At 42.8% G+C, this 23,682-nt stretch overlaps 1 protein-coding gene across 1 annotated transcript; it reads left to right on the plus strand.

Moving 5' to 3' along the window:
• Positions 1-7,622: 7,622 nt before the first annotated feature.
• Positions 7,623-23,098, plus strand: GATM (glycine amidinotransferase). Its single transcript, XM_049898711.1, has 9 exons — positions 7,623-7,794; positions 9,631-9,849; positions 15,363-15,558; positions 16,275-16,465; positions 17,436-17,573; positions 17,716-17,880; positions 19,067-19,130; positions 19,583-19,699; positions 22,375-23,098. Exons 1-9 carry the CDS (start codon positions 7,726-7,728, stop codon positions 22,485-22,487), a joined length of 1,272 nt encoding a protein of 423 aa, XP_049754668.1. The 5' UTR covers positions 7,623-7,725; the 3' UTR covers positions 22,488-23,098.
• The last annotated feature ends 584 nt before the right edge of the window (positions 23,099-23,682 follow it).

A 23,682-nucleotide genomic window follows, 5' to 3' on the forward strand; every position in this document is an offset into this window, starting at 1 on the left:
AAAGCCTACGGAGAGCTGGAAGGAGACAGTGCAGAGGGTGTCTTCATTAGGTTTTGCAACTCATCGAATATAGGGGACTAGATTAGGGGAGAAGGCAAAGATGCCGAGAGAGTATCAAGCCTAAACGACTAGAAAAGGATGGAACTGTGGACAGGAGTTAGGAGGGGTGGTGTGAGCTCCGCTGTAGGCAGGCTGAGTTTGAGATGCTGACGAAGTACCAGTATGGAGTCATAGAAGCATAACATTTTTACAGCCAGAGGGACCTTAGAGATTATCTAGTGTTGGTGCCCTTATTTCCAGATGAGGAATCCCAGGCTGAGTGAGGGGGAATGACTTTCCCAAGGTCTCCTAGGCTAATGAAAAGGAAAAAGAGGGGGAAGGATGCTTTGGTTTGCTTTTAGAGCAGGAGGATGGCTTTGGGTGGCTCTATGCACACTCTCTCACTGGATTCCAGGAGGGAGAAAGAGTGTGCTCCATGGCTATAAGAATTTTTCTTTATGTAAAACTTAATGATGCCCTGGCCTGACTACTACCAGGCAACACCAAGTCCTGCACCTGCAAAATTAAAAACGCACCTTTAATAAGTGGCAGCACAATGTCCTCAGACCTCCATAGACAGGATACAGGGCAATATCAATGCTGTGTGTAACTACTGCACTCTTAAACTTCGTTATTGAGGAGAAGCACATCTCTGGCTACCCCAAGTGCCCAGAGGAGGCTGCATTTTATTGCTGGAAGAAATGTGAGAAGCATTAGAGATCCCCAAAGCCTTCACTAGAGAGAGGAAAGGATTCCGTTCCAGTCGCATAGCAAGTTAGTAGAGAGCTAAGATATGAACCTAGACTCGCAGACTCCGTTTGCCACATTATGACATTTGGGGGCTTCCCTATTGTTTAAAAACAAGCAACCAGTCTCTGTGGAGTTGATTCCCAGTCATGACGACTTCATGTGCGTCAGAGTAGAGCTGTGCTCCCCCAGGATTTTCTTTCTTTTTTTTTTAAATGGGCATTATTTATTTATTCCAAGCCCAACCATTTTCTGGTCTTAAAAACTTATTCTTTTTGAGAGTACAACCAATCCGTAGTTGTGCATTAACTTTTTTTTCTCCCCAACAATTTCTACTTTCTGCATGCATAATTTAGAGACACCGGTTACATTCTTCAAGTTGTGCAGCCATTCTCACCCTCCTTTTCTGAGTTGTTCTTCCCCATTAACATAAACTCACTGCGCCCTAAGGTTCCTGTCTAATCTTTCAAGTTGCTGTTGTCAGTTTGATCCCATATAGATAGTTCTAAAAAAAAAAAAGCATAATGCTCAAGGCAGACATTCTTTACTAGTTAAGCTAAACTATTGTTTGGTTTTAAGAAGACTTCAGGAGATGTTTTTGGCATAACTTTTAAAGATTATCTCAGGGCAGTAGTTTCAGGGGTTCGTCTAGCCTCCATGGCTCCAGGAAGTCTGGAGTCTATGAGAACTTTAAATTCCATTCTGCACTTTCCCCCTTTTGATCAGAATTCTTCTATGGAATCTTTGATCAAAATGTTCAGTAATGGTAGCTGGGCACCATCCAGTTCTGCTGGTCTCATTCATGGCAAAGGTGGCAATTAGCCACCCATACCATTTCCTCCTCCTGTTCCTGACTGTCCTTTTCCTCAGGTGAATAGAGAGCAGTTGTCGCATCTTGGATGGCTGCTTGTAAGCCTTTAAGACCCCAGGCTCTGTGCAACAAACTCGGGAGTAAACAGAGGTACTAAATACATGATTTAAGCCAGTTAACTGGGATGTCCCATGAAACCATGACCATAAACCTCCAAACCGAGGAGCCAAATCCCATGAGGTGTTTGGTTGTACATAAGCAACCTCAGCAGCTACTCTATTTTTTGGGGGGTCATTGTTGTAAGTGTATCTATCTATCACACAACTTTTGCCAATTCAACTTTTTACAGGTGTACAACTTATTGACAGCAATTACAATAACTGGCTCTGCAACCTACCTTTAATCAATGTGAGTTTTCCATCCCTCCCTTCCTTTTCCCCCTCCCTCCTGGCCCTGGTAACCACTACTAAACACTGGTCTCTATACATTTGCCTTTTCTTGTCTTTCTATGTAAGTGAAGCCATACAACGTTTGCCCTTTTGTGATTGGCTTATTTCACTCAGCATAATGTCTCCAAGCTCCATCCATACTTCATTTCTCCTACTGGCTGAGTAGTATTTCGTTGTATATATGTACCACATTTTGTTTATCCACTCTTCTGTTGATGGGCATTTAGATGTCTTAGGCTGGGTTCTCTAGAGAACCAAAATCAGTGAAGCACCTGTATCTATATATATCTATATTTATCCATATATCTATATATGTATATAGAGATATATACAGAGAAATATATAGATCAAGGAAATGGCTCATGAAGTTCTAGCAGCTGGAAAGTCTGAAATCTGTGGATCATGCTGGAGGCTTCTCCTGACTCAGGTAGCTGCAGGGGCTGGTGAACTCAAGATCCAGACTTCAGAGGCTGGTGAATCCCAAGGTCAGCAGGTCAGCTGCTAGCTCAAGTCCCAAGCACCATAGGTCAGATGAACAGCTGCAGGATCCAGAGTGAGGAAAAGCCTGCGAGCCTTCCCAGAAAGTCCACCTATATTGGATGCAGGCCACACCCCCAAGTAAACTCCCTTTCAACTGATTGGCTACTCACAGCAGATTCCATCATGAAGGTGATCCCACATCAGGTGTCATCATGGAGGTGACTGCATCATTATAGGACTGCCAAACTACATCATAACTGCCAAACCTCCGAGAATCGTGGTCTAGCCAAGTTGACACACAACTTAACCATCACATTTAGGTTGTTTCTACCTTTTGGCTACTGTGAATAGTGCTGCAGTGAACACTGGTGTACCAGTCTCTTTTTGAGTCTCTGCTTTCAAGTCTTTTTGGTACATACCCTGGAGTGGAATTGTTGAGTCATATGATAGTTCTGCTTTTAGTTTTTTGAGGAACCAGCACACTGTTTTCCACAGTGGCTGCACCGTTTTACATTCCCACTAGCAATGCATAAGGGTTCCAATTTCCCCACATTCTCATCAACATTTTTTATTTTCTAGTTTTTGGTTTCTTGTTTGTTTTTATCTTAGCCATCCCGTTGTTGTTGTTGTTGTTAGGTGCCATTGAGTCCAGCTCATAGTGACTCTATAGGACAGCGTAAAACTACCCCATAGGGTTTCCAAGCAGCGACTGGTGGATTCAAACTGCCAACCCTTTTGATTAGCAGCATGAGCTCTTAACCACTTCAACTCCAGGGCTCCTAGCCATTGTAGTGGGATCAAAATGGTATTTTGCGGTGGTTTTGATTTGCATCTCTCTGATGGCTAATGACACTGAGCATCTTTTCATGTGTTTGGTGGCCATTCGAATGTCCTCTTTGGCGAAATGTCTATACAAGTCCCTTGCCCATTTGGGGATTGGGTTATTTGTTTTTGTTGTTAAGTTGTCAAAGTTTTATATATTTTTTGGTTACTAGATTCTTTTCAGATATATTGTTTCTAAAGGTATTTTCCCAGTTGGCAGCTTGTCTTTTCATTTTCTTGATCAAGTCTTTTGATGAACAAATTTTTTACTTTTTATGAGATCTCATTTATTTATTTTGTCTTTTACTGCTTGTGCTTTTGTTATTATATTAGATAATCCATTGTTGAAAGCTAGCCCTCACAGTGTTCTTCGAAGAATTTTATGGTTTTAGTCTGCATATTGTCTTGGTCAACTAGTGCTGCTATAACAGAAATACCACAAGTGGATGGCTTTAACAAAGAGAAATTTATTTTCTCACAGTCTAGTAGGCTAGAAGTCCAAATTCAGGGCATCAGCTCCAGCGGAAGGCTTTCTCTTTCTGTTGGCTCTGGAGAAAGGTCTTTCTCATCAATCGTCCTCTGGACTAGGAGCTCCTCTATACAGGAACCCCAGGTCTAAAGGATGTGCTCTGCTCCCTGTGCTTCAGTCTTGGTGGTATGAGGTCCCCGACTCTCTGCTTGATTCTCTTTCCTTTTTATGTTTTGAGAGAGAAAAGGTGGTGCAGGCCACAGCCCAGGGAAACTCTCTTTACATTGGATCAGGGATGTGACCTGAGTAAGGGTGGTGTTACAATCCCACCCTAATCCTTTTTAACATAAAATTACAATCACAAAATGGAGGACAACCACACAATGCTGCAAATCATGGCCCAGCCAAACTGATACACACATCTGGGGCGGGGGGCAACATAATTCAATCCATGACACATATTTAGGCTCTTAATCCATTTTTGTTTTTGTGTATGCTGTGATGCATGGATCCTGTTTTATTTTTCTGCATGTGAAAATGCAATTTTCCCAGCACCATTTATTGAAGAGACTCTTCTTCCCCCATCAGATAGACTTAGTACCCTTGTCAAAAATCAGTTGACCACAGATGTGTGGTTTTATTTCTGAACTCTCAATTCTATTCCATTGGTCTCTGTGTCTATTGTTATACCAGTACCAGGCTGTTTTGATTACTGTAGCTGTACAGTATGTTTTAAAATCAGAAAGTGTGAGTCCTCCTACTTTGTTCTTCTCTTTCAACATTGTCTTAGCTATTCCAGGCCTCTTGCCATTCCACATAAAGTTGAGGATTTGTTTTTCTATTTTTGTAAAAAAAAGCTTTTGGAATTTAGATTGGGATTGTGTTGAGCGTATAGACTGCTTTGGGTAGTACTGACATCTTTAAGTCTTCCAATCCATGAACGTGAAACATCTTTTCATTTATTTAAGTCTTCTATAATCTCTTTCAGCAACGTTTTATAGTTTTCATTGTATAAATCCTTCTCATCCTCTTAGATGCTATCATAAATGGGATTGTTTCCCTGATTTCCCTTTCACATTTCTCATTTTTGGTGTATAAAACCCAACTGATTTTTGTTTGTTGACCCTGTACCCTGCAACTTTGCTAAATTCGTCTACTAGCTGTAGAAGATTTCTTGCGGACTCTTTGGGATTTTCTACATATAAGATCATATTGTTTGCAAATAGAGATAATTTCACTTCTTTTCCAGTCTGGATATCTTTTATGTTTTTTTTCTTGTCTTATTGCTCTGGCTAGGACTTCTAATACAGTACTGAATACAAGAGCTGGGAGTAGGCACCCTTGTCTTGTTCCCAATTTCAAGGGGGAAGCTCTCAGTCTTTCTCCATTAAGTATGATGGCTGTTGGCTTTTCATATATGCCCAGAATGATATTTGGGAAATTTACTTTCTATTCCAATCTCCTTTAGGGTTTTCATCAAGAAAGGGAATTGGATTTTATCAAATGCTTTTTCTGCATCTGTAGAGATCATCATGTGGTTGTTTTCCTTTGCAATATTGATGTGGTATATTAACGTTGATTGGTTTTCTAGTGTTGAACCATTCCTGCATTCCTGGGATAAATCCCACTCGGTCCTGGTGTACAACTCTTTTAATATGCTGCTGGATTCTGTTCACTAGTATTTTGTTGAGGATTTTTGCATATATTCATAAGAGATATCGACGTGTAGTTTTTTTTTTTTCTCCTTATAACATCTTTATTTGGTTTTGGTGTCAGTGCTATGTTTGTTTCTTAGAATGAATTAGGGAGTATTCTTTCCTTTCTATCTTTTGGAAGAGTTTAAACAGTGTTGGTGTCAATTTTTCTCTAAATGTTTGGTAGCATTCCCCAGTGAAGCCACGTGGTTCAGACTTTTGTTGTTGTTGTTGGAGGTTTTTGATTACTTATTCAATTTTTTCACTTCTTATAGGTCTGTTAGACTTTCTATTTCCTTTCAAGTCAGCGTGGGTAGGCTGTGTGCTTCTAGGAATTTGTCCATGTCATGTAGGTTATCCAGTTTGTTGCCACACTGTTGTTCATAATTTTGTCGTAATTGTTTTTATGTCTCTTGGGTCAGGTTTAATGTCCACTCTGTCATTTTTTATTTTGGTTATTTATACCTTTTCTCTTCTTTTCTTTGTCAGTCTAGCTAAAGATTTGTCAATTTTATTGATCTTTTCAAGGAATCAACTTCTGGTTTTATTGATTCTGTTTTGTTTTTTTTTTTTCTGCTCTGATCTTTGTTATTTCCTTTCTTCTGGTAGCTTTAGGTTTAGTTTGCTGCTCTTTTTCTAGTTCTAGAGTTGTCGAGTTAGGTTGTTAATTTGAGATCTTTTTTTTTTTCCATGAAGGCATTTATTACTGTAAGTTTTCGCATAAGTTCTGGTATGTTGTGTTTTCATTGTCATTTGACTGTAAGAAATTTGTATTTTCTCTTTTGATTCCTCCCTGACCCATTGGTAGTTTAACAGTGTGTTAATTTCCCATGTGTACCTGTAGTTCCAGGATTTTTTCTGTTATTCATTTTTAGCTTCACTGGTTGTGGTCAAAGAAAATACTTTGTATCATAGAGTTTTCAATGGCTGATTTTTCAGAAGTTGATTGTCAGGCCTTTCTTTTGAGGAGGCTCTGGGCGGCCTCTAACCTCCCACCTTTTCCATTAGCAGTGCATTAACTGCACCACCCAGGGTTATATAGGGCCGATAAAATATCACCTCATGTTCATAAAGCTCTTAGTGCCACACCAAGGTCTGCATCTACACTCTCTCGTTTGGCCCCTCAACAACCTTGTGTGCTAGGGACAGAAAACGCCATTTCTCTCTCTTCGTGCATAAGAAGATTGCAACTCAAGAAGACACACAGCCAAGACCAGAACCGGCTTCTCCCGATGACCTCTCCCACCCTTCTGTCTGGTGCCTTCCATCAATGTACTTCGGAAAATAAGTGTGAGACACCAGGATTCAAAACACAACCCATTAAAAATGGATAGCTGCATATTTTGTAAGTACGAAAACTAAATACCCAAACCTTCCCGCCCCCTCAGCCGCTAAAAAACTACGTGAATATTATAAACTGAGTGGAAACGAAAGCTTAACTACATGAAAAAAAAAAAAAAAAAAAACATGAAATGGAAAGAAATAAACTGCTCTTAGCCCTTCCTTACTTCTGGCCCACTTTTGTCTCTATTCTCGTGATTGAGTTTCTCAAGCCAAGGGCACACGGCCAAAGGATAACTGAAATGGCAAGTATTCTAAAGAACACCCAGCCAGCTAGTGGGGTGGAAAGCGCAGCACCCTGGGGGGCAGATGACCTGAGTTCCAGACTAGTCCCCTCCAGTCTCAAACCCGGCGGTGCCCGAGGAAGCCCCCTAAACTTTAGGTGGTTTGGTTAACTGTAAAATGAGGAGACTGAGTCAGTGCACATGGGGTTATATTCACGCTTTACATATTTAATTTCACAGATGTAAATTTAAAACAATATATGTATATAATATTAAATGACTTCATCAGAAGTCGTACCCTCGTCTCTTTCCCTGAAACACTAGTGGGCCTCCTTCCGCGGACCCGGGCCGGGCTTTGCCGAGCGCAGCAGAAGCTGAAAAAGGGAAAGCACCGGGCCTTGACCCCCGGCCCCACAGCCGTTCCTAATTCGGGGCGGCCCTGCGCCAACCACCCTCGGCTCCGCGGGGCCTCACCACCTGTTCCCGGCAGCCAATGGGGGGCGGCGGGGGGCGGCCGGGAGCCGGGCGAGCCTACAAAAGGCGGCGGGCGCGCGCGCCTGGGGACTCCCTCTGCGCGCTCCCGGCAGGCTCGGAGGGACGCGGCCGAGCGCGGGGAACATTCTGCTCGTGGCGCAGCAGGAGCCAGGCGATGCTGCGGGTGCGGTGTCTGCGCGGCGGGAGCCGCGGCGCCGAGGCGGTGCACTACATCGGGTCCCCGGTGCGTGCGCGCGGAGCCGAGCCCCCGCTCCCTCCCCGGAGCCCTGGCGTTTCCTCGCTGTCCCAAACTCGCATTGCATGGAACTGCCCCTTCTCGTCTCCTTCGCAAGCTCGGAAGCACCTTTGCTGGTGGCGGGGAGCTTGGCCGTGCCTCCGGGGCAGGGGGGCGTGCTTTGCGGCCCCGCCCCATGGGTACAGTGGCTCTCTGCGCGTCGCAGGCCGCGGTGGTCTCCGTGCAGGGGACACAGCCCTCGGCGGCCGAGCCTCGATTCGCCCTGCGGAGCCTCCCTCCCGGGGCGTGGCGGGGGGCGGCGAATGACACTATTTAGGAAAAGCGTGGCGTTATTGGGGTTCAGTCCCCAGGGTGGGTGTAGAGTCGAGGGGCTTTCAGAAAATGCATGTGGGGTGGAGGAATGGGGAAAGAGGAAAAGGGGGGAATGGGGGACAGAGCGAGTAAGCAAGCAGGCTCCCCAAATGTAACATGGAGTCCTGAGTCGAGTTGGAGCGAGTTCGTCTGTGCCCGGAGTTTCTGCCTGGTCGCGCCCTCCGCTCGGCTGGAATGAGCCTGGCTGCAGACCCTCCCTTGCTCCTGGGACAGGAATAGCTTGGGCACTTTGACTTCCCCCAACAATTGGTTCGGGACCAGCTGTCACTCTCCCGCTTGCTTTGGTCTCCACCCAGGCTCCCTCCTGCCCCGGTCCTGAGATTTAACTGAGTAGGGTAGAGATTTGGGCGGTGGGGGTGGGGGATGAGATTGGCTGCAGTGGGTGAAGAATTCTCCCTGTCTCGGTTTTATAGGCCCTACATTTTTAAGAGCTCTTTTGAAGTTCTTAGATCTCCTTTTTAGTTGTTTCAATTTGTGCCTGGGTTAAAAAATCTTGGCTAGGGCACTGCAGACCACCTGTAAAAGGGAGCAGATGGCAGTTGGTCACTCTCAGAATTAAGGTGTCAGAGAATGTGAAGTGTGTCAGCAGTGAAAATTTTTTAGTTTGAAACTGATTGCTCTGAAAGATAAGATCCTTTGGAAATGCTTCCCATATTTTCCTTTCCAGAAAATAGCTAATGTTGGTAACCTTTGATACCGAAGGGGAAGAGAGACTCCCTCCCGGGGCTGGACTTGGCAGAGAGATGTGGAGCAGCTTTCTGTGGCTTTGTGGGAAGAGGGTGGCCCATCATCTGCAGGGAAAAAAACCAAACCCATTTGGAGTCCCTTCGGACCCTAGAGGACAGAGTAGAACTGCCCCATAGAGTTTCCAAGGAGCACCTGGTGGATTCAAACTGCCGACCTTTTGGTTAGCAGTCTAAGCTCTGAGCCACTACACCACCAGGTTAGAGTTGCTTAAAGCTTGATTGAAGAAACACATTCTGAGATTTCACTGGGGATGTATGGCCATTGGAGACAAAACCTTCTGAGGGGTTTTAAAAAGTTATACCAATTAACATATACTCGGGGGTGGGAGGAAGATAATATGGTATATAGATAAACAAGAAGGTAAATATCGCCAGTAATCCTCCTACTTACCTGTTGTTGTTAGGTGCCATCGAGTCAGTTCTGACTCCTGGTGGCCCTGTAAGACAGAGTAGAACTGCCCCATAGCATTTCCAAGGAGTGGGCTGGTGGATTTGAACTGCTGACCTTTTGGTTAGCAGCCAAGCTCTTAACCACTGCGCCACCAGACCCTGTCCCTACCTACGTATACAGCATTAACATCATGGTTTATGCTCTCCTAAAGGATTTTACATGTCTGTTATCCTGGATTTTCACACCACCTCCATTCTCCCCGTTCCCCAAACACTGTACAGGGCTACACAATAATCTTTTCTTTGTTTTCAAAAGCTTGGAAGAAGCTTAACGGGATGGGTGCAGCGAACTTTCCAGAGCACCCAGGCAGCTACGGCTTCCTCCCAGAACTCCTGTGCAGCTGACGACAAGGCCACTGACCCTCTGCCCAAGGACTGCCCTGTCTCTTCTTACAACGAATGGGACCCCTTAGAGGAAGTGATAGTGGGCAGAGCAGAAAACGCCTGTGTCCCACCGTTCACTGTGGAGGTGAAGGTAAAGCAAGGGTGTTTGCATGTCTGGAAGTAGCTTCGTCCCGTACCCTCTGCAGTCTGCTGCTTTCTTCTATAGCTGCTTCTACCTGACTTCCCAAATCCAGTGGTTAATTTTAAGTTATCTTACCTGACACTTTATACAAACGATCATTCCTTCTGTCTTGGAACGCTTATCTTGGATTCTGAGAGATCTTTTCTGGGGATATTAGTTCTTTCATGATTCTTCAGATCTTCTCCCTCCACTGTCTGCGATGTTAGGATTGAATTTTATTTTTGGCCCTCTTCCCTTAGCCATTCTCACAGCTTCCGTTCCCCCCTCCAGTCTGATCCAGATGTCTTTGCTAAACTCCGTCTAGATCAGCAGGTTAAACTCCTTACTGGATATCGCCATGGGACCTCAAACTTGGCACATCCAGAGTTGAATTGCCAGCCGTGCACCAAACCAGACCCTTCTTCTTTTCTGTATTTCAATTTTTAGCTAAAACACGAGAAAATCATATGTGATTTCTTCTTCATCCACATCCAGTCACATCATCCACATACAGCCCCCGAGATCTAACAAGTCTTTTGTCAAGATGAATCTCATATTCATGGCCTTGCCTCCAGCCCTTTGACACTGCCTTAGGTCAGAATCTCATCTTCTGCCTGGGCTGTTGCAGCTAACTCCCAACTTGTCTTCCACGTTTGTTTTTCTCCCCAAACCACCTTCCAGCTGCTGTCAGAGAGGTTTTTTTTTTTTAAAAAACCTAAATTTGGTCATAGTGCTCATCCCACTCGCTTTACTCCTCTTCTTTGCTAGCTCCCCACTGCTTAGGATAAAGTCCTCATGGTATTCAGGGTCCTTCATAATCTGGCTGTCTTTCCAGGACCCCCATTTCAGTCATTTATTCATCTTAGAGATGTTAGTATGGCAGTTAGTGGACGCTCATTCCTGTTTGAGTCCTTCTCTCCTCCGATGTTCCACCCTAGTTTTCAGCAGACTTTATAAGATAACCATGCAAACAGCCAAACCAGACTCCTCACTGCTTCCCAACAAGCCTTTGCTCCTGCCTGTCGTCCTGTATCCACATCCTTCTTATCTGTAGTATAAACCTACCCCTCTTACAACTGCCTAGCACCAATGGCTCCTTTCACAAAGCCTTCCAGGATTTATGGCAACAAGTAGTATCTCCCTTATATTAACACCTAGCGTTCCTTACCTATAACATTCGTGTTGCCAGGACCTCTGTGGACTGGTGCCTGAGGGTCCCATCTCTAAGGTAGTACCATCCACATTGTAGACACAGCCTAAATTTCCATTAATAATGGGTTACAAATATATCTTCAGTGTACTTAAATTCTTCTTGAATATTTGCATTTTTAGTTCTCAGTATGGATTGAGGGAACAAGTTCTTTAGCATCATTGTCCTCATCCTCAGAAATGTTACCTACCAGGTACAGGTATTAACACAGAACTTTCTATCTGAAGAGATAGGATGTTTACATAGAAACAAAGACTAATGCTAAATATGTTACGCCAACCACCTGGCAAAGTGCTGAATTGAAAAGGCAGTGAGTGATCCAGTTAGGCAGTCTTGAAGGAAAGGATTCTTGAGTTGGACCTCGAAGACAGGGTAATAGAAAAAGATTGATTGTTCTGAAACTGCCTTTGGTTCCGACGTTTGGAGTGTGGTGAACAGATTCACCAGATTCATATGTACCAGCCACATGTTTTTAAAAGGCATGGTCTTTACAAGGAACTTCTTCAAAAGAAGTTGTCCCATCAACGAACCATTTTAATTGGGTGAAGCGAAATTTCATATTCAGACACTCGTTTATGCTTGTTTGTCTTTAAAATTGTTGACTTTTATTCCATGTAATCTTACAGAACCAAAATTCCCAGACATTATTTTGAGTTCTTTGTCACTTGATTTATGACATTAGACTTCGTAGTTTCATGGTCGTGTGGAAAGTATACCATGCCAAAGTCAGGAGACCTGGATTGAAGTGGGTGTTTGATAAAAGCTTGATAGCTAGTCTCCATCAGTTGGCTGTTTCACCTTGTTTGTGCAGGATTCCACAGATTTCTGAGCCCCAGTAAAATGCCTAAAAGGATTAAATATGAAGATGAAAGGTTACATGTCAAGTATTTTAAAGAACGTAACCAATAATTATAATTGTATGGATCCAGTTGGCCATCTGCACTGCCAAAGTACACTGGGAATGGAGTGGTTGTAGATTTCAGTAGCATTAGCCATCCTGTATTGATTTCACACATTTATCAGGTTATTTCTGTTTTGTGCCATATATTAGGCAAGGTATTGACGGAGGAAGAAAGTAAACCTGAAATATGAATGCCTCTGACAAGACACAGCCTTGCCTTCTAGCTGGAGAAAAATGACGAAGACATTCATCAGTTTGGGAACAATAAAAGATAGAATAATGAAACGAGGAACTTTTGTCAGGAGGCACAATTTTTAGAACTAGATGGCTTTTTTATTTCACAAAACAGTGAATACTTGGTATCAAATATGTGCTTTGTTTTTTTTTTTTTATAAAGAATCTTTTATAAAATACAAGACTAATCAAGATTGATGTAATATTGAGTTTACAGCTGAATAAATAAAGAGTAAGATTCTACTGAAATTTCTTAGCCTTCCCAAAACACTATTTAAAATTACTTTGGCAAACTCCCCAGAAGGATTTTAGGCTCTAAGAGACTGTAAAGTTTCTAGGCATGCAGGCCATATCTCTGCAGAAGGTTATTAAAAAAAAACATGCTAATAAGCGTGTAACATAGCGTTCTGTATCTTGCAGACACTTGGTAAAAGATGACTCAAATTTAACAGGGTTATAAAGGAAGTGTGAACAATTTCCAACTTCTCTTGGACTTTGTCCAACCTTTGCCAGATTATAGACTGTACAAAGAAAGCCACACTTGTTTAAATAATTTTCTTTTCCCAGGAAAGTTTGCTTTATCCTTATCAAGTCAAGCTTTGCTCTGCAGACAGCAGGCAGGATACTTTGGAGTGTTTCAGGCGTACACCGTAGCCGCACATCAGCTGTAACCCCAGTGGTAAATTTTCAAAGGCTGCTTGTCCTTTAGCGGATGGTGAGACGTGCCTGGCATCGGAAGGAGGAAGTAGTGAATGGATGCTAGTACCAGGATGCGTCTGAGAGGAATATAAAGAGTCATTATTACTCTCTCTTTCTGATTGCTTCACAGGACTTCCTAGGAGTAGAAAACAGTGACACGCCTTTTTTTTTTTTTTTTTTTTGAGTGTAGATTGAGCTTAAAAACTTCTCAAGTATTTAATGCTGATAATGTTTTTCACAGGCCAGAAGTTGAACCTGCTATTTGCCTGTAGATCTTCCCAAGTAAAGCAGCTGACTGATGACCAAGAGCAGGGGTCAGCTAAATTTTTCTGTAGAGGGCCAGATGGTGAAGAAGTAGCTGTAGACAGTACGTAAACGAATGGGCATGCCTGTGTTCCCATAAAACTTTATTACAAAAACAGGCGGCCAGCCGAATTTGGCCCCGGACCTCAGTTTGCCAACCCTTGTTTTAATAGCTTCGTTGGCATCCTTTGTGTCTGCTGAAGACCTGTTCCTCAGCTTTTTATTTCTTACGCACCAGGCTTGTCTGCAGGCTAACTGATGGGAACGTAGATACGGAACTAACAAAAGGCAGGTCTGCTTCCCTGTGTTTGATATGTATCAGACTTAGGTGAAAATGGAAGTACAGACAAAATCTAGACAAGACACTGTCTTTGACATTAAAGAGCTAGACGTTTAGTACAGTCGAGAGGAGCAGAATCACTGGGAACGGTAAGAACTATGTTAAGGAATTCTGGCTTTAGAAGTTTTTACATGCTGAGCTAACAACTCTCAAACCAGTGTAATACAGCCGAGGCCTGCGGCCTAGTAGAAACCATCTCAGAGTAGCTGGGAGCAGCGGATGAGAGGATATCCCGCTAAGGCACCCACAGGCCTGCACTCTGGCCGCTGCGCAGTCCCAGTCCCCGTATCACTCACCACCGTCTGAGGCCGTCTGCTTCATGCTGGAAGCCTTCCACCTGACATCCAGACTGGTGGCTGACCAGTTAATTAGTACTAGAAGGAAGCATTTTTTGAAAATACCTGCTTCACACATTTTTAATACTTAAAATGTATAAACGTACATGGCTTTGACAATCTTTTGTTGGAGGGCCAGGGCTTTTCCGTAGAGTTTGGGTCCTCCGATTGGAGTCCTGCTTCATCTCTCCTGATAACACATCATCTGCATTTCCTAATCTATTTCTTTAAATTGACTAGAACTTAGATGCAGAATGAAGAGTCCCATATTTTTATTTTAAAGTTGTTATACCTATTCTAATTCAGCAGTAATTTTTAGCACATTGATTGAAGCTTTTTAAAGCACTCAGCTGTTGTTAATTCAGTTGTCTCTTAAATTGCATATATCTTCTGGAAACTTTCTAAATGTTATGCCTGGTTTCAGCTGTTAAAGGTTGGCGCATTTGTCTGTCAGATCACTTTCTTCTAGACAGAAGGCCCTGTGGCCCTGTGAGGACTCCCATGGTTGGGAGAATGGTTGGGAAGGGACACTGAAAGGAGGTGGTAGGAGGTGCCAAAGGCAGGTGTGCACTGCTGCACGGTTTTCCAAGTGCTGTTCTGTTGAATGGGAAAATGAGTAGTGGGCTCCTAAGAGGAACAAAGCATATTTGAGAGTATCTCCCTGACCTAAAGGGGTGGTATCCTGTTTTCCCACAAATGATGGCAAAGTGCTGTTTTCCAGACAGAATCCTGGTATGCTAATGGTTTTGGCTTAGTATAAAACCCATTGTTGTCAAGTTGATTCTGACTCATAGTGACCCTATAGAACAGAGTAGAAATTCCTGTAGGGTTTCCAAGGAGCGGCTGCTGACCTTTTGGTTAGCAGTGGAGCTCTTAACTACTGTGCTACCAGGATTCCTGGCTTAGTATTAAAAAAACACAAACCAAACCCGTGGCCGTCGAGTCAATTTCAACTCATAGTGACACTATAGGACAGAGTAGAACTGCCCCATAGGGTTTCCAAGGAGTGGCTGGTGGATTCAAACTGCCAACCTTTTGGTTAGCAGCCGTAGCACTTAACCACTGTATGTGTGCTTGTATTCTCTTATGGCATTTTGTTTGTTCTCTTGTTAGATTTCCTTGAGCCCCTAGAACAGAGCGCCTGTGTCCTGTTTCGTCTGTAAAGCAGAGTAAAAACCAGCCAAGAGGATCCCAAGCCTGCCTGAGGGCAGACACACTGTAAGGCAGGGCAAGACCACAGGCAGAAGCAGTGCGAGGCCTCAAAATATCAAGAGAATTTAGGGCTCTTCATTCAAAACATTGAGTGTCTGCCCAGAGAGGCAGCATGCTGGTTCTGGGGATCAACAAGACACGGTCTTAGTCTCAGTTCTGTTGTGCTGTACGGACTGTCGTTCACTGCCCTTGAACCTGTCGTGAATCGTGTGTTTCCCCTGTATTTCGTTTACTTTCTTCTGCTTCTAGGCCAACACATATGAAAAGTACTGGCCATTCTACCAGAAGCATGGAGGCAATTATTTTCCCAAAGAACATTTGAAAAAGGCCGTTGCTGAAATTGAAGAAATGTGCAATATTTTAAAAAGGGAAGGAGTGACAGTAAGGAGGCCTGACCCTATTGACTGGTCGCTGAAGTATAAAACTCCTGATTTTGAGTCTACGGGTAAGTGGTATCTGATAACTAAACTGCTAGTGTCTTCATTTTTTATTTCTTATCTAATGTGTCAGGAGAAAAAAATAATCCTTCAAAACTGTCAGAATTATTTAGGAACAGTTTATAACTCTGAGAAACATAAGAGATTGGTCTTTTTGATATGCTTAAGACATGCACATTATAAACGCCATCATAAATCTGGACTTTCCTGAAAGAAGCAGTCTTTCCTAAGCTTCATAATCATTCCTTAATGTAGGAATGGCGAGTTCCATTTCATTTTCCTCAAGAATGGAAATTAAGGGGGGAACAGAAACATTCCCATTTTATTTTTAACTGACATTGTTGCAAGACTGTTCTTGCGTCTGATTTATAGTTCTAGAAATGATCTTCGGTCCAAATTTTGTCTCGTGATACTGCGACTCCATGAAGACCTCGTTTCTGTGTATCAAAAAAGAAGCTTAAAAATGGTGAAAACCCAGTGGTTCCGGATCTCTGAACAAGGACCTTAGCGCTTCAGCTTTTTCTTTTCCCTTTTATGGCTTGGCTTTATACCTCCACACAGAACTCATGTTAAGGAGCTAGTATGTGTCATTTCATGTTTCTCCACTTTCATATGATTACATATGTAACTTTTTTTACCAAACAAGCACGATCATATTATATAGACTTGCCTGTCTTGGCAATTAGCATTAGTGAGGTTGGCTTGGAACTTTTTGCCCTGACAGGTTTATATGGTGCGATGCCTCGAGACATCCTGATAGTTGTGGGAAACGAGATTATCGAGGCGCCCATGGCATGGCGCGCACGCTTCTTTGAGTACCGTGCCTATCGGTCAATCATCAAAGACTACTTCCAGCGTGGCGCCAAGTGGACAACAGCTCCTAAGCCCACGATGGCTGATGAGCTTTATGACCAAGTAAGTCCCTAATGATAGATTGTTTTATGATAAGTTTTCTAGATAATCCACAAAGGGTAAGATAGAAATTCTCTGATACCTTGTATGTATATTTCAGAAACTGAGAGCATCACCTATTTTTTTGAAAATGATTGTTTTGTGATGAAAATAAAAGTAAATGATATTGTGATTAAAATAGTAACAGCAACAATAATGATAGCAGCTAATTCGTACTTGGTTCTTAGCACACACAAGGTCTTAGATGAAGAGGTTTATTTATATCCTCAACTCTCTCTGTTTCTCCCAACAACCCTGTGTGGGGTTGTGTCCTTCCATTCCCGGGAAGAAAGCTTCCCTAAGGTCACACAGCGCTTCACCGGTGGACCCAGGAAAGTCACTACGCTGAAGTCCATTCTCTTCCTTTAGAAAAAGAACTTGGTCTCCAGGAAAAAGTCACAATAAGGTGACGTGTGTGGCCCTTATTACATTACTTACTTTTTGATCACCTGTACAAAGAATCAAAAAATCAAAATTTCTTTTAGACGTTGAAGACAGAAACAAGTAATGAATGAATTCTACCACACCCAGTCAAATTTGGCATCTCATTTTATGGTGCGTTAGGCTCAGGGCCAAACTCCTTTTCTAAAAGAACAGAATGACGTCATCCTGTTGACTTTCAATGTTGTAGATAGCTACATAAATCAATGGACGGGTCATGGAATATTTTTAAAATCAAGCACTTCCCTTTGCCCTTATACCACTTGCTTCTGAATATTATGAAATTGCTGGAGTGCCTAGTTTTTTATTTTTGTTGTTGGGTTTGCTTGTTTTGGTTACCATGGACCTGATCTTTCATATGCGTGTTTTACTCTAGAACCAAGAAGTAATATTGTAGGAAATGATGACCTCGAACTAGTTTTCTTGGTAATGAACATTATAAATAATTTTCTTCTGCACCAATACACTGTATGTTTATCGTTGCTCCAATTAGAATTACCCCATCGATTCTGTGGCAGACAGACACAAATTGGCTGCTCAGGGAAAATTTGTGACGACCGAATTCGAGCCATGCTTTGATGCTGCTGACTTCATTCGAGCTGGAAGAGATATCTTTGCACAGAGAAGCCAGGTTGATAAAGGCTGCCTCTGAAATCTCACATTATATTACTGTATTGTTTATTTTTGAATTAAAATATTTCCATCCTTAATATTTTTAGTTACCCAGACATAGAGCCAGATGTTTACACAGTGTGTCTTCCTTTTATTTTCAGGTTACAAACCAGCTGGGCATTGAGTGGCTGCGTCGGCATCTGGCCCCGGACTACAGAGTACACGTCATCTCCTTTAAGGACCCCAACCCGATGCACATTGATGCCACCTTCAACATCATCGGGCCTGGCCTTGTGCTGTCCAACCCCGACAGACCATGTCACCAGGTAAGAGGGTTCCCGAAGCCAGGCAGCTGAAGCCGTTGCCACTCTTACTTTAAGCCCTGCCGTGGTTCCTGTGGCCTCTAAATGACCGTTCAGCAGTACTCAACATCATTGTGCTCAGACAGTGGGCGGCTTGTTCCGTGTTTACGGCGAGATGTCCAGCACTCGGAAATACTCATTGTGGCCACGGTAATTACTATCATGCCCTTGGACTTGGACTTCGGCTGCCTGCTGTCGTCGGTCTCAAGTCTGTGTCTTTTATCAGACAGAATGGTATTTTATCATGACATGCAGCAGGGCTTCCACAGCAGCTGGGTTGCAAAGGTGATCCCTGCCAGCCCGGGGCAATGCCACTGGGCAACAGGTGTCTTCTCTGCTGCCCAGTGGTCTGGCCCCCCTCGCAGCTGCACCAGCAGGGAGGCGTGGGCGGCTGCAGTGCGGCTGGTGTCTGCCCACCACCTGCAGCCCCGGCTCCCGCCTGCTGCCCACTACCTTCCCTTCGGGCAGGGACTTATTTCGTGTTGTTTGCGAGGCTACAGTCTGTTTTTAACAGGTGTACACTATTATACCGAGTTGCTTCATTTCTATTGCATATTTTTAGACCCAGTGATCGAGGTTACTCATTCTTTTCATTTTAATATAATTTATTGATATACTAAGTGGAAATGTGAACATACGGAAGACCAAGTTGTCACTGGTCATTAAGGACAAGTGTGGTTCTTTGGAGAGCATCCCTGCACTGTCGTTATACCACGGTCACAGACACAAACTGATAGAGTATGAAGTGAGCCAGCTGAAGTGGGTGGACTGTAGGCTTGACCTAATCAGACTATTTAATTTTCTTGTGACTAAAGAGAAAATCTTCTCATTTTCTTTAATGAGAGGTTCTCTAGCAAAGTATCTGTGGTGTTTTAAAATCTCGGAAACCTGAGAAAAGCATGCAAATATCCTTAAAAGCCTTAACATTTCTATTCCTTTTTAACTTTGATTTGGGGGTTTTATGTACCTTTTTAATTAGGGTTCAGACAAAATCATCTAAATGTTTTTAAATTTTAATTTGTTTTTAGCAGTTGAGAAAACAGCTTCTCAAAAAAAATTACAAATGATAATAGCTATCAGAGACCAAGAATAATAAGAACGGTGTATAGATGTAAACATCTTTGGGTTTGTGTGTGTGTGTGTCTTACAGATTGATCTTTTCAAGAAAGCAGGATGGACCATAGTTACTCCTCCAATACCAGTCATCCCAGATGGTATGTTTACTTTTTTATATTTATAGACTAAAATGATTGATAATCAAGGATTATAGGGAGCAGCCCGAATTTCAGCAGTTTAGAGAAAACATTTTCCCGGTCAGAAGTGGTGTTTGGGCCAGGAGCCAGGACTCCTGTCCACAGCCTCTCCTTCTGTAGAAACTGAAAGCGAGACGATGGGGGAATCAGTGTAAAACGCCACTACTTAAAGCAAGAAATGACTTCAAAATAAATAAAAAAAAAAAAAAAAACAGGGTAAAATCTAACATGTAATGAGTATGGATTGATTCATGATGTTTATAGATAAGTTTGTCTTAAGATTAAAACAAGGGCTCACAAGGAAAGTAAACTACTGAAAGAACTGGCCTGTCACCTTAATATTCTTCACTTACGAATTCTTGCTTTAAACAAAATGCCATAAACAATTGTGATACGAGAGTTGTTATTTTCAGACCACCCACTCTGGATGTCATCCAAATGGCTGTCCATGAATGTCTTAATGCTGGATGAAAAGCGTGTTATGGTGGACGCCAACGAAGTCCCAACGCAAAAGATGTTCGAAAAGCTGGGTAAGGACAATAAATGAAACACTTTGTCACATGTGAAAATACTAAAGTAGAAGAAATAAATAAGTGACGTGCTAGGTCTGATGTATAGTTTATCTAAGTCAGTTTTCTATTCACTTGAGAGGCACGGAGCCAGCTTCTCAGTCTTCTGTGACTTCCCCACCCTCCTGCTGCCCATGTGTGCAGAGCTGAGAATTTAGCTTGTTCAGCGCATCCTCAAAGGAGAAGTTGTTGAGAGTCCTCTAAAAGCAATTTAATTGTCACCACACATTTTAAAGGGCTTATAAGGACGCCTTGTACACAGCCACCACCCCTCTGTCAGTGGAGGCTTTGTGTGTTGCTATGATGCTGAACAGATTTCAGCAGAGCTTCTGGACTCGGACAGACTAGGAAGAAAGGCCTGGCTGCCGATTCCAAAAATCAGCCAGTAAAAACCCTGTTGATCACAACAGTCCAGTCCGCAACCCATCTGGGGAAGGCGTAGGACCAGGTAGCATTTTGTTCCTCTGTACCTGGGGTCACCGTGAGGCAGGGCCGACTCAGCCGTAGTAGCTGCAACAAGGGTACCAGTACAGAAGTGACGTACACGCGTGGTAAGCACAGTGGATGAAGGAATCAGACGCAGTAGAGGGTGTTAGCAGATCACTCCATTTTGACAGTCCATGTCTGAACTGAAGAGCAGAGCTGGTTTTTACTTGGTGGGAGTTTGCTTATCCTGATACTCAAAAATTCAGAGCAACGACTCTAATATTATTGAAAAAAATGTTGAAGGAAAAGGATTTCATATGATCTATTATATATAGAGTACATATACGTATATTGATCACTCTTAATGTATTTGACATATCCTGCGTGTCAGTTAAATAAAACCAGTCAGCATACTTATTGAAATTTAAGTATTTTTTTAAATTTATGACTTATATTTCAGGTGTAATACTCAAGACAATTTTTTTGCCACTTGGACACATCCCCTCTTACTGGCCTTTCAATTTTAGATTGTGCTCAGTCTAATGATTTGACCCCTAATGCTGTGTCACGTTTTTTCTGGCTTTCATTAAATAACCCAAATACTGGGGTTCAATTTCTTTATCTGTTAAGACTGTGTTGTTTCTCAACTTAAAATATTGTAAGATGCCAAGTATAGTTTATAATTTTATCTTAAATAATTAAAGTCTTTTGGCACAGAGAACTTGGTAAAGCATACTGAATTCCCTCCAATTCAGGATTAATACGGCGCTAGTCATCTGCGTAAGATGGCAGTCTCCCTATCCGGAAACACACGCTTGTGTTTAAAAGCCCACTCATTATCCCAGTCCCCCTCCTTGCCCCCATCCAAGCCCTGCTCTCGCCCTTCAGAGCCCTGTTCAGTCTTACGTTCTCAGAAAAGTCTTTCACCAGTGACTCATCCCTTCTCTCCCTCCCCCGACTATAAACCATGGACCCTTTATTTCCTCTGTGGTGTATCTTCCCCCTAAAAATAACGAATTCCTTGTGAGAAGGAGGAGTCCCTGGGTTGTGCAAACAGTTAATGAGCTCGGCTGCTAACCAAAAGATTAGAAGTACTTTGGAAGAAAGGCCTGGTTATCTACTTCAGAAAAATCGGTCATCGGAAACCCTATGGCGCACAATTCTACCCTGGTACACATGGGTTTGTCATGAACTAGAGTTGATTCCATGGCAGCCGGGACTGGCTGAGGGAGGGGAATGGGCTTTCCTTTTTTAAACTCATTATGCCTAGCTTGGCAATGGTTGAGTACTTGGCTGCTAACCAAAAGGTTGGTGGTTCAAACCCACCAGCTGCTCTGTGGGAGAAAAGATCTGGTGATCTGCTTCCATAAAGATTACAGCCTAGGAAACCCTATGGGCTAGTTCTGGCCTGTTCTTTAGGTCAGAATCGACTCAGTGACACACAACAACAGCATGTCTGACACAGGTCCCTGGGTGGTGCAAACAGTTTACATTTGGCTACCAACCAAAAGATGGGTGATTTGAATCCACTCAGTGGCACCAAAGGAGGAAGGCCTGAAGGTCTCCTCCTGTAAGATGACAGCCATTGAAGACCCTGTGGAGCGCTGTGCTGCATTGACACACATGGACTCGATGGCCAGATTTTTTGTTTTTTTCATTCCTGACACAAGCAATTCTTCCTAAATACCATTGGTTGACTGAGCCATGCAGATCGCAACATGCCATTAAGATGCTAGGTCTGCTCTGTTGTTCCCTTACAGTGGCCTGGTAAAGTTAATCTCTGTCAGAAAACTCTGCTTATATATGAGTACATAAAGTCACCTTTCCAGGCTGGCTGAATTATACTTTCCCAGCTAGATTAACAGTAAAATTAGAAAGTCTGTAGACTTAAAGCATAACTCTAAAAGTCTTGAAACTTTAATACTGTATCATTTTTGAACATTTGGTAGGTATATCTGCTCATCATCTTACTGACTTTTGAATAGTCAGTAGAACACATCGGAGTCTGTTGAATTCTTGGTGAAGATTTTATATTAGCAGTGGAATAGATGAGATGAAATATAATTGGTGAAAATAAAATTGAATGAGAAAAGGCTGTCCAGGGTTGGGGCAGACTTCAGGACTGGAATGGTAGAATTCTTTAGGCTTACTGTATAGGAGAAATTGCATGTCAGCCCGTCTAAGTCACCACGTCTTCTCCTTCAATGCAGGTATCAGCACCATTAAGGTTAACATTCGTCACGCCAACTCCCTGGGAGGAGGCTTCCACTGCTGGACCTGCGATGTCCGCCGCCGAGGCACCCTGCAGTCCTACTTTGACTGACAGGCCAGAGGGAGCTTATGGCTTGGTCTCAAACCAGGAAGCTTAGGGGCAAGGTTGACTCTCTTGCTTTAAAAAGTGCATTAACTTTAGTGCTTTATACAATCATATCTGTAACAGGGGTCTTAAGCCTGGTTTATTTTTGTTAACTTTTCTTTGACATAAGGAAAATAACTTGTGTTAGGTCTTACTCTCTACTTCTAAAGTCACTTACTACTTGGCTTCAAGTGTAAAACTTTGATGGATGTGTACCAAAGCAAAAATTAGTCACCTGAGTAACTTGGCCACTAATATTTAACCATCTACCTCTGTTTTTAATTTTTTTTCCAGAGGCAGCTTGAAATGTTGGTCCTAATCTTAATTTTCTTCTTCCTGTTTGGTAGATTGTGAATGTTCTGTAGCGCTTCTTTTTTCTAAATGAGACAAAGACTTAGAACGTACACAGATCTTAAGTGGAATCAGGTAATTGTCTCCTTTTCTAATAAGAAATTTTGGTAATTTTTAGTTTTTTGTTTTTAAAACAAAAAAATAACGTAGACTATGCAAACGTTTAAGTGAATTTTCCATGAATGTTTTTAATATGCTCATCTCAGCGTTGGTGATATTTGCTACTAAAAACTTTTTCATACAACTTAACTCATTTCACGTGAATTATTTTAACCTATTTTTTTCTCTTTACAAAATTCTATAGAAATGTTTAGTGCAATAGGATATAAATGTCAGTTCCTGTCTTGGGCTGGGTTCTCCAGATAAGCAAAATAAGTAATAAGTGAAGTATGTATATGTGTATAGAGAGAGAGAGAGAGAGAGAAATTTAGGGAATCATAAAATGGAAATTTAAGGAAATGGATGGCTCACATGGTTGTAGAGGCTGGCACGTCCCAAGTCTGTGGGTCAGGCTGGAGGCTTCTCCTGACTCACATAGCTGCAGGGGCCGACGAACCCAAGATTGGCAGGTCAGAGGCAGGCTGCTGGCTCATGGGCTGTGGAGGCTGACAAATCCAAGATTGGCAGGTAAGATGGCAGGCTGCTGGCTCACAGGCTGTGGAGACCAGTGCATCCCAAGACCAGCAGGCAGTATGGCAGGCCGCTGGCTCAAGTTCCAAGAACTGGAGGTCAGATGATGATGAACCAGGTGCAGGATCCAGAGCAAAAGCCAGTGAGCTTTGCCAGAATGTCCATATATTATTTGATGCAG

Source organism: Elephas maximus, chromosome 10 (assembly GCF_024166365.1).
Source record: "Elephas maximus indicus isolate mEleMax1 chromosome 10, mEleMax1 primary haplotype, whole genome shotgun sequence".
In the NCBI taxonomy this organism is placed as follows: domain Eukaryota; kingdom Metazoa; phylum Chordata; class Mammalia; order Proboscidea; family Elephantidae; genus Elephas; species Elephas maximus.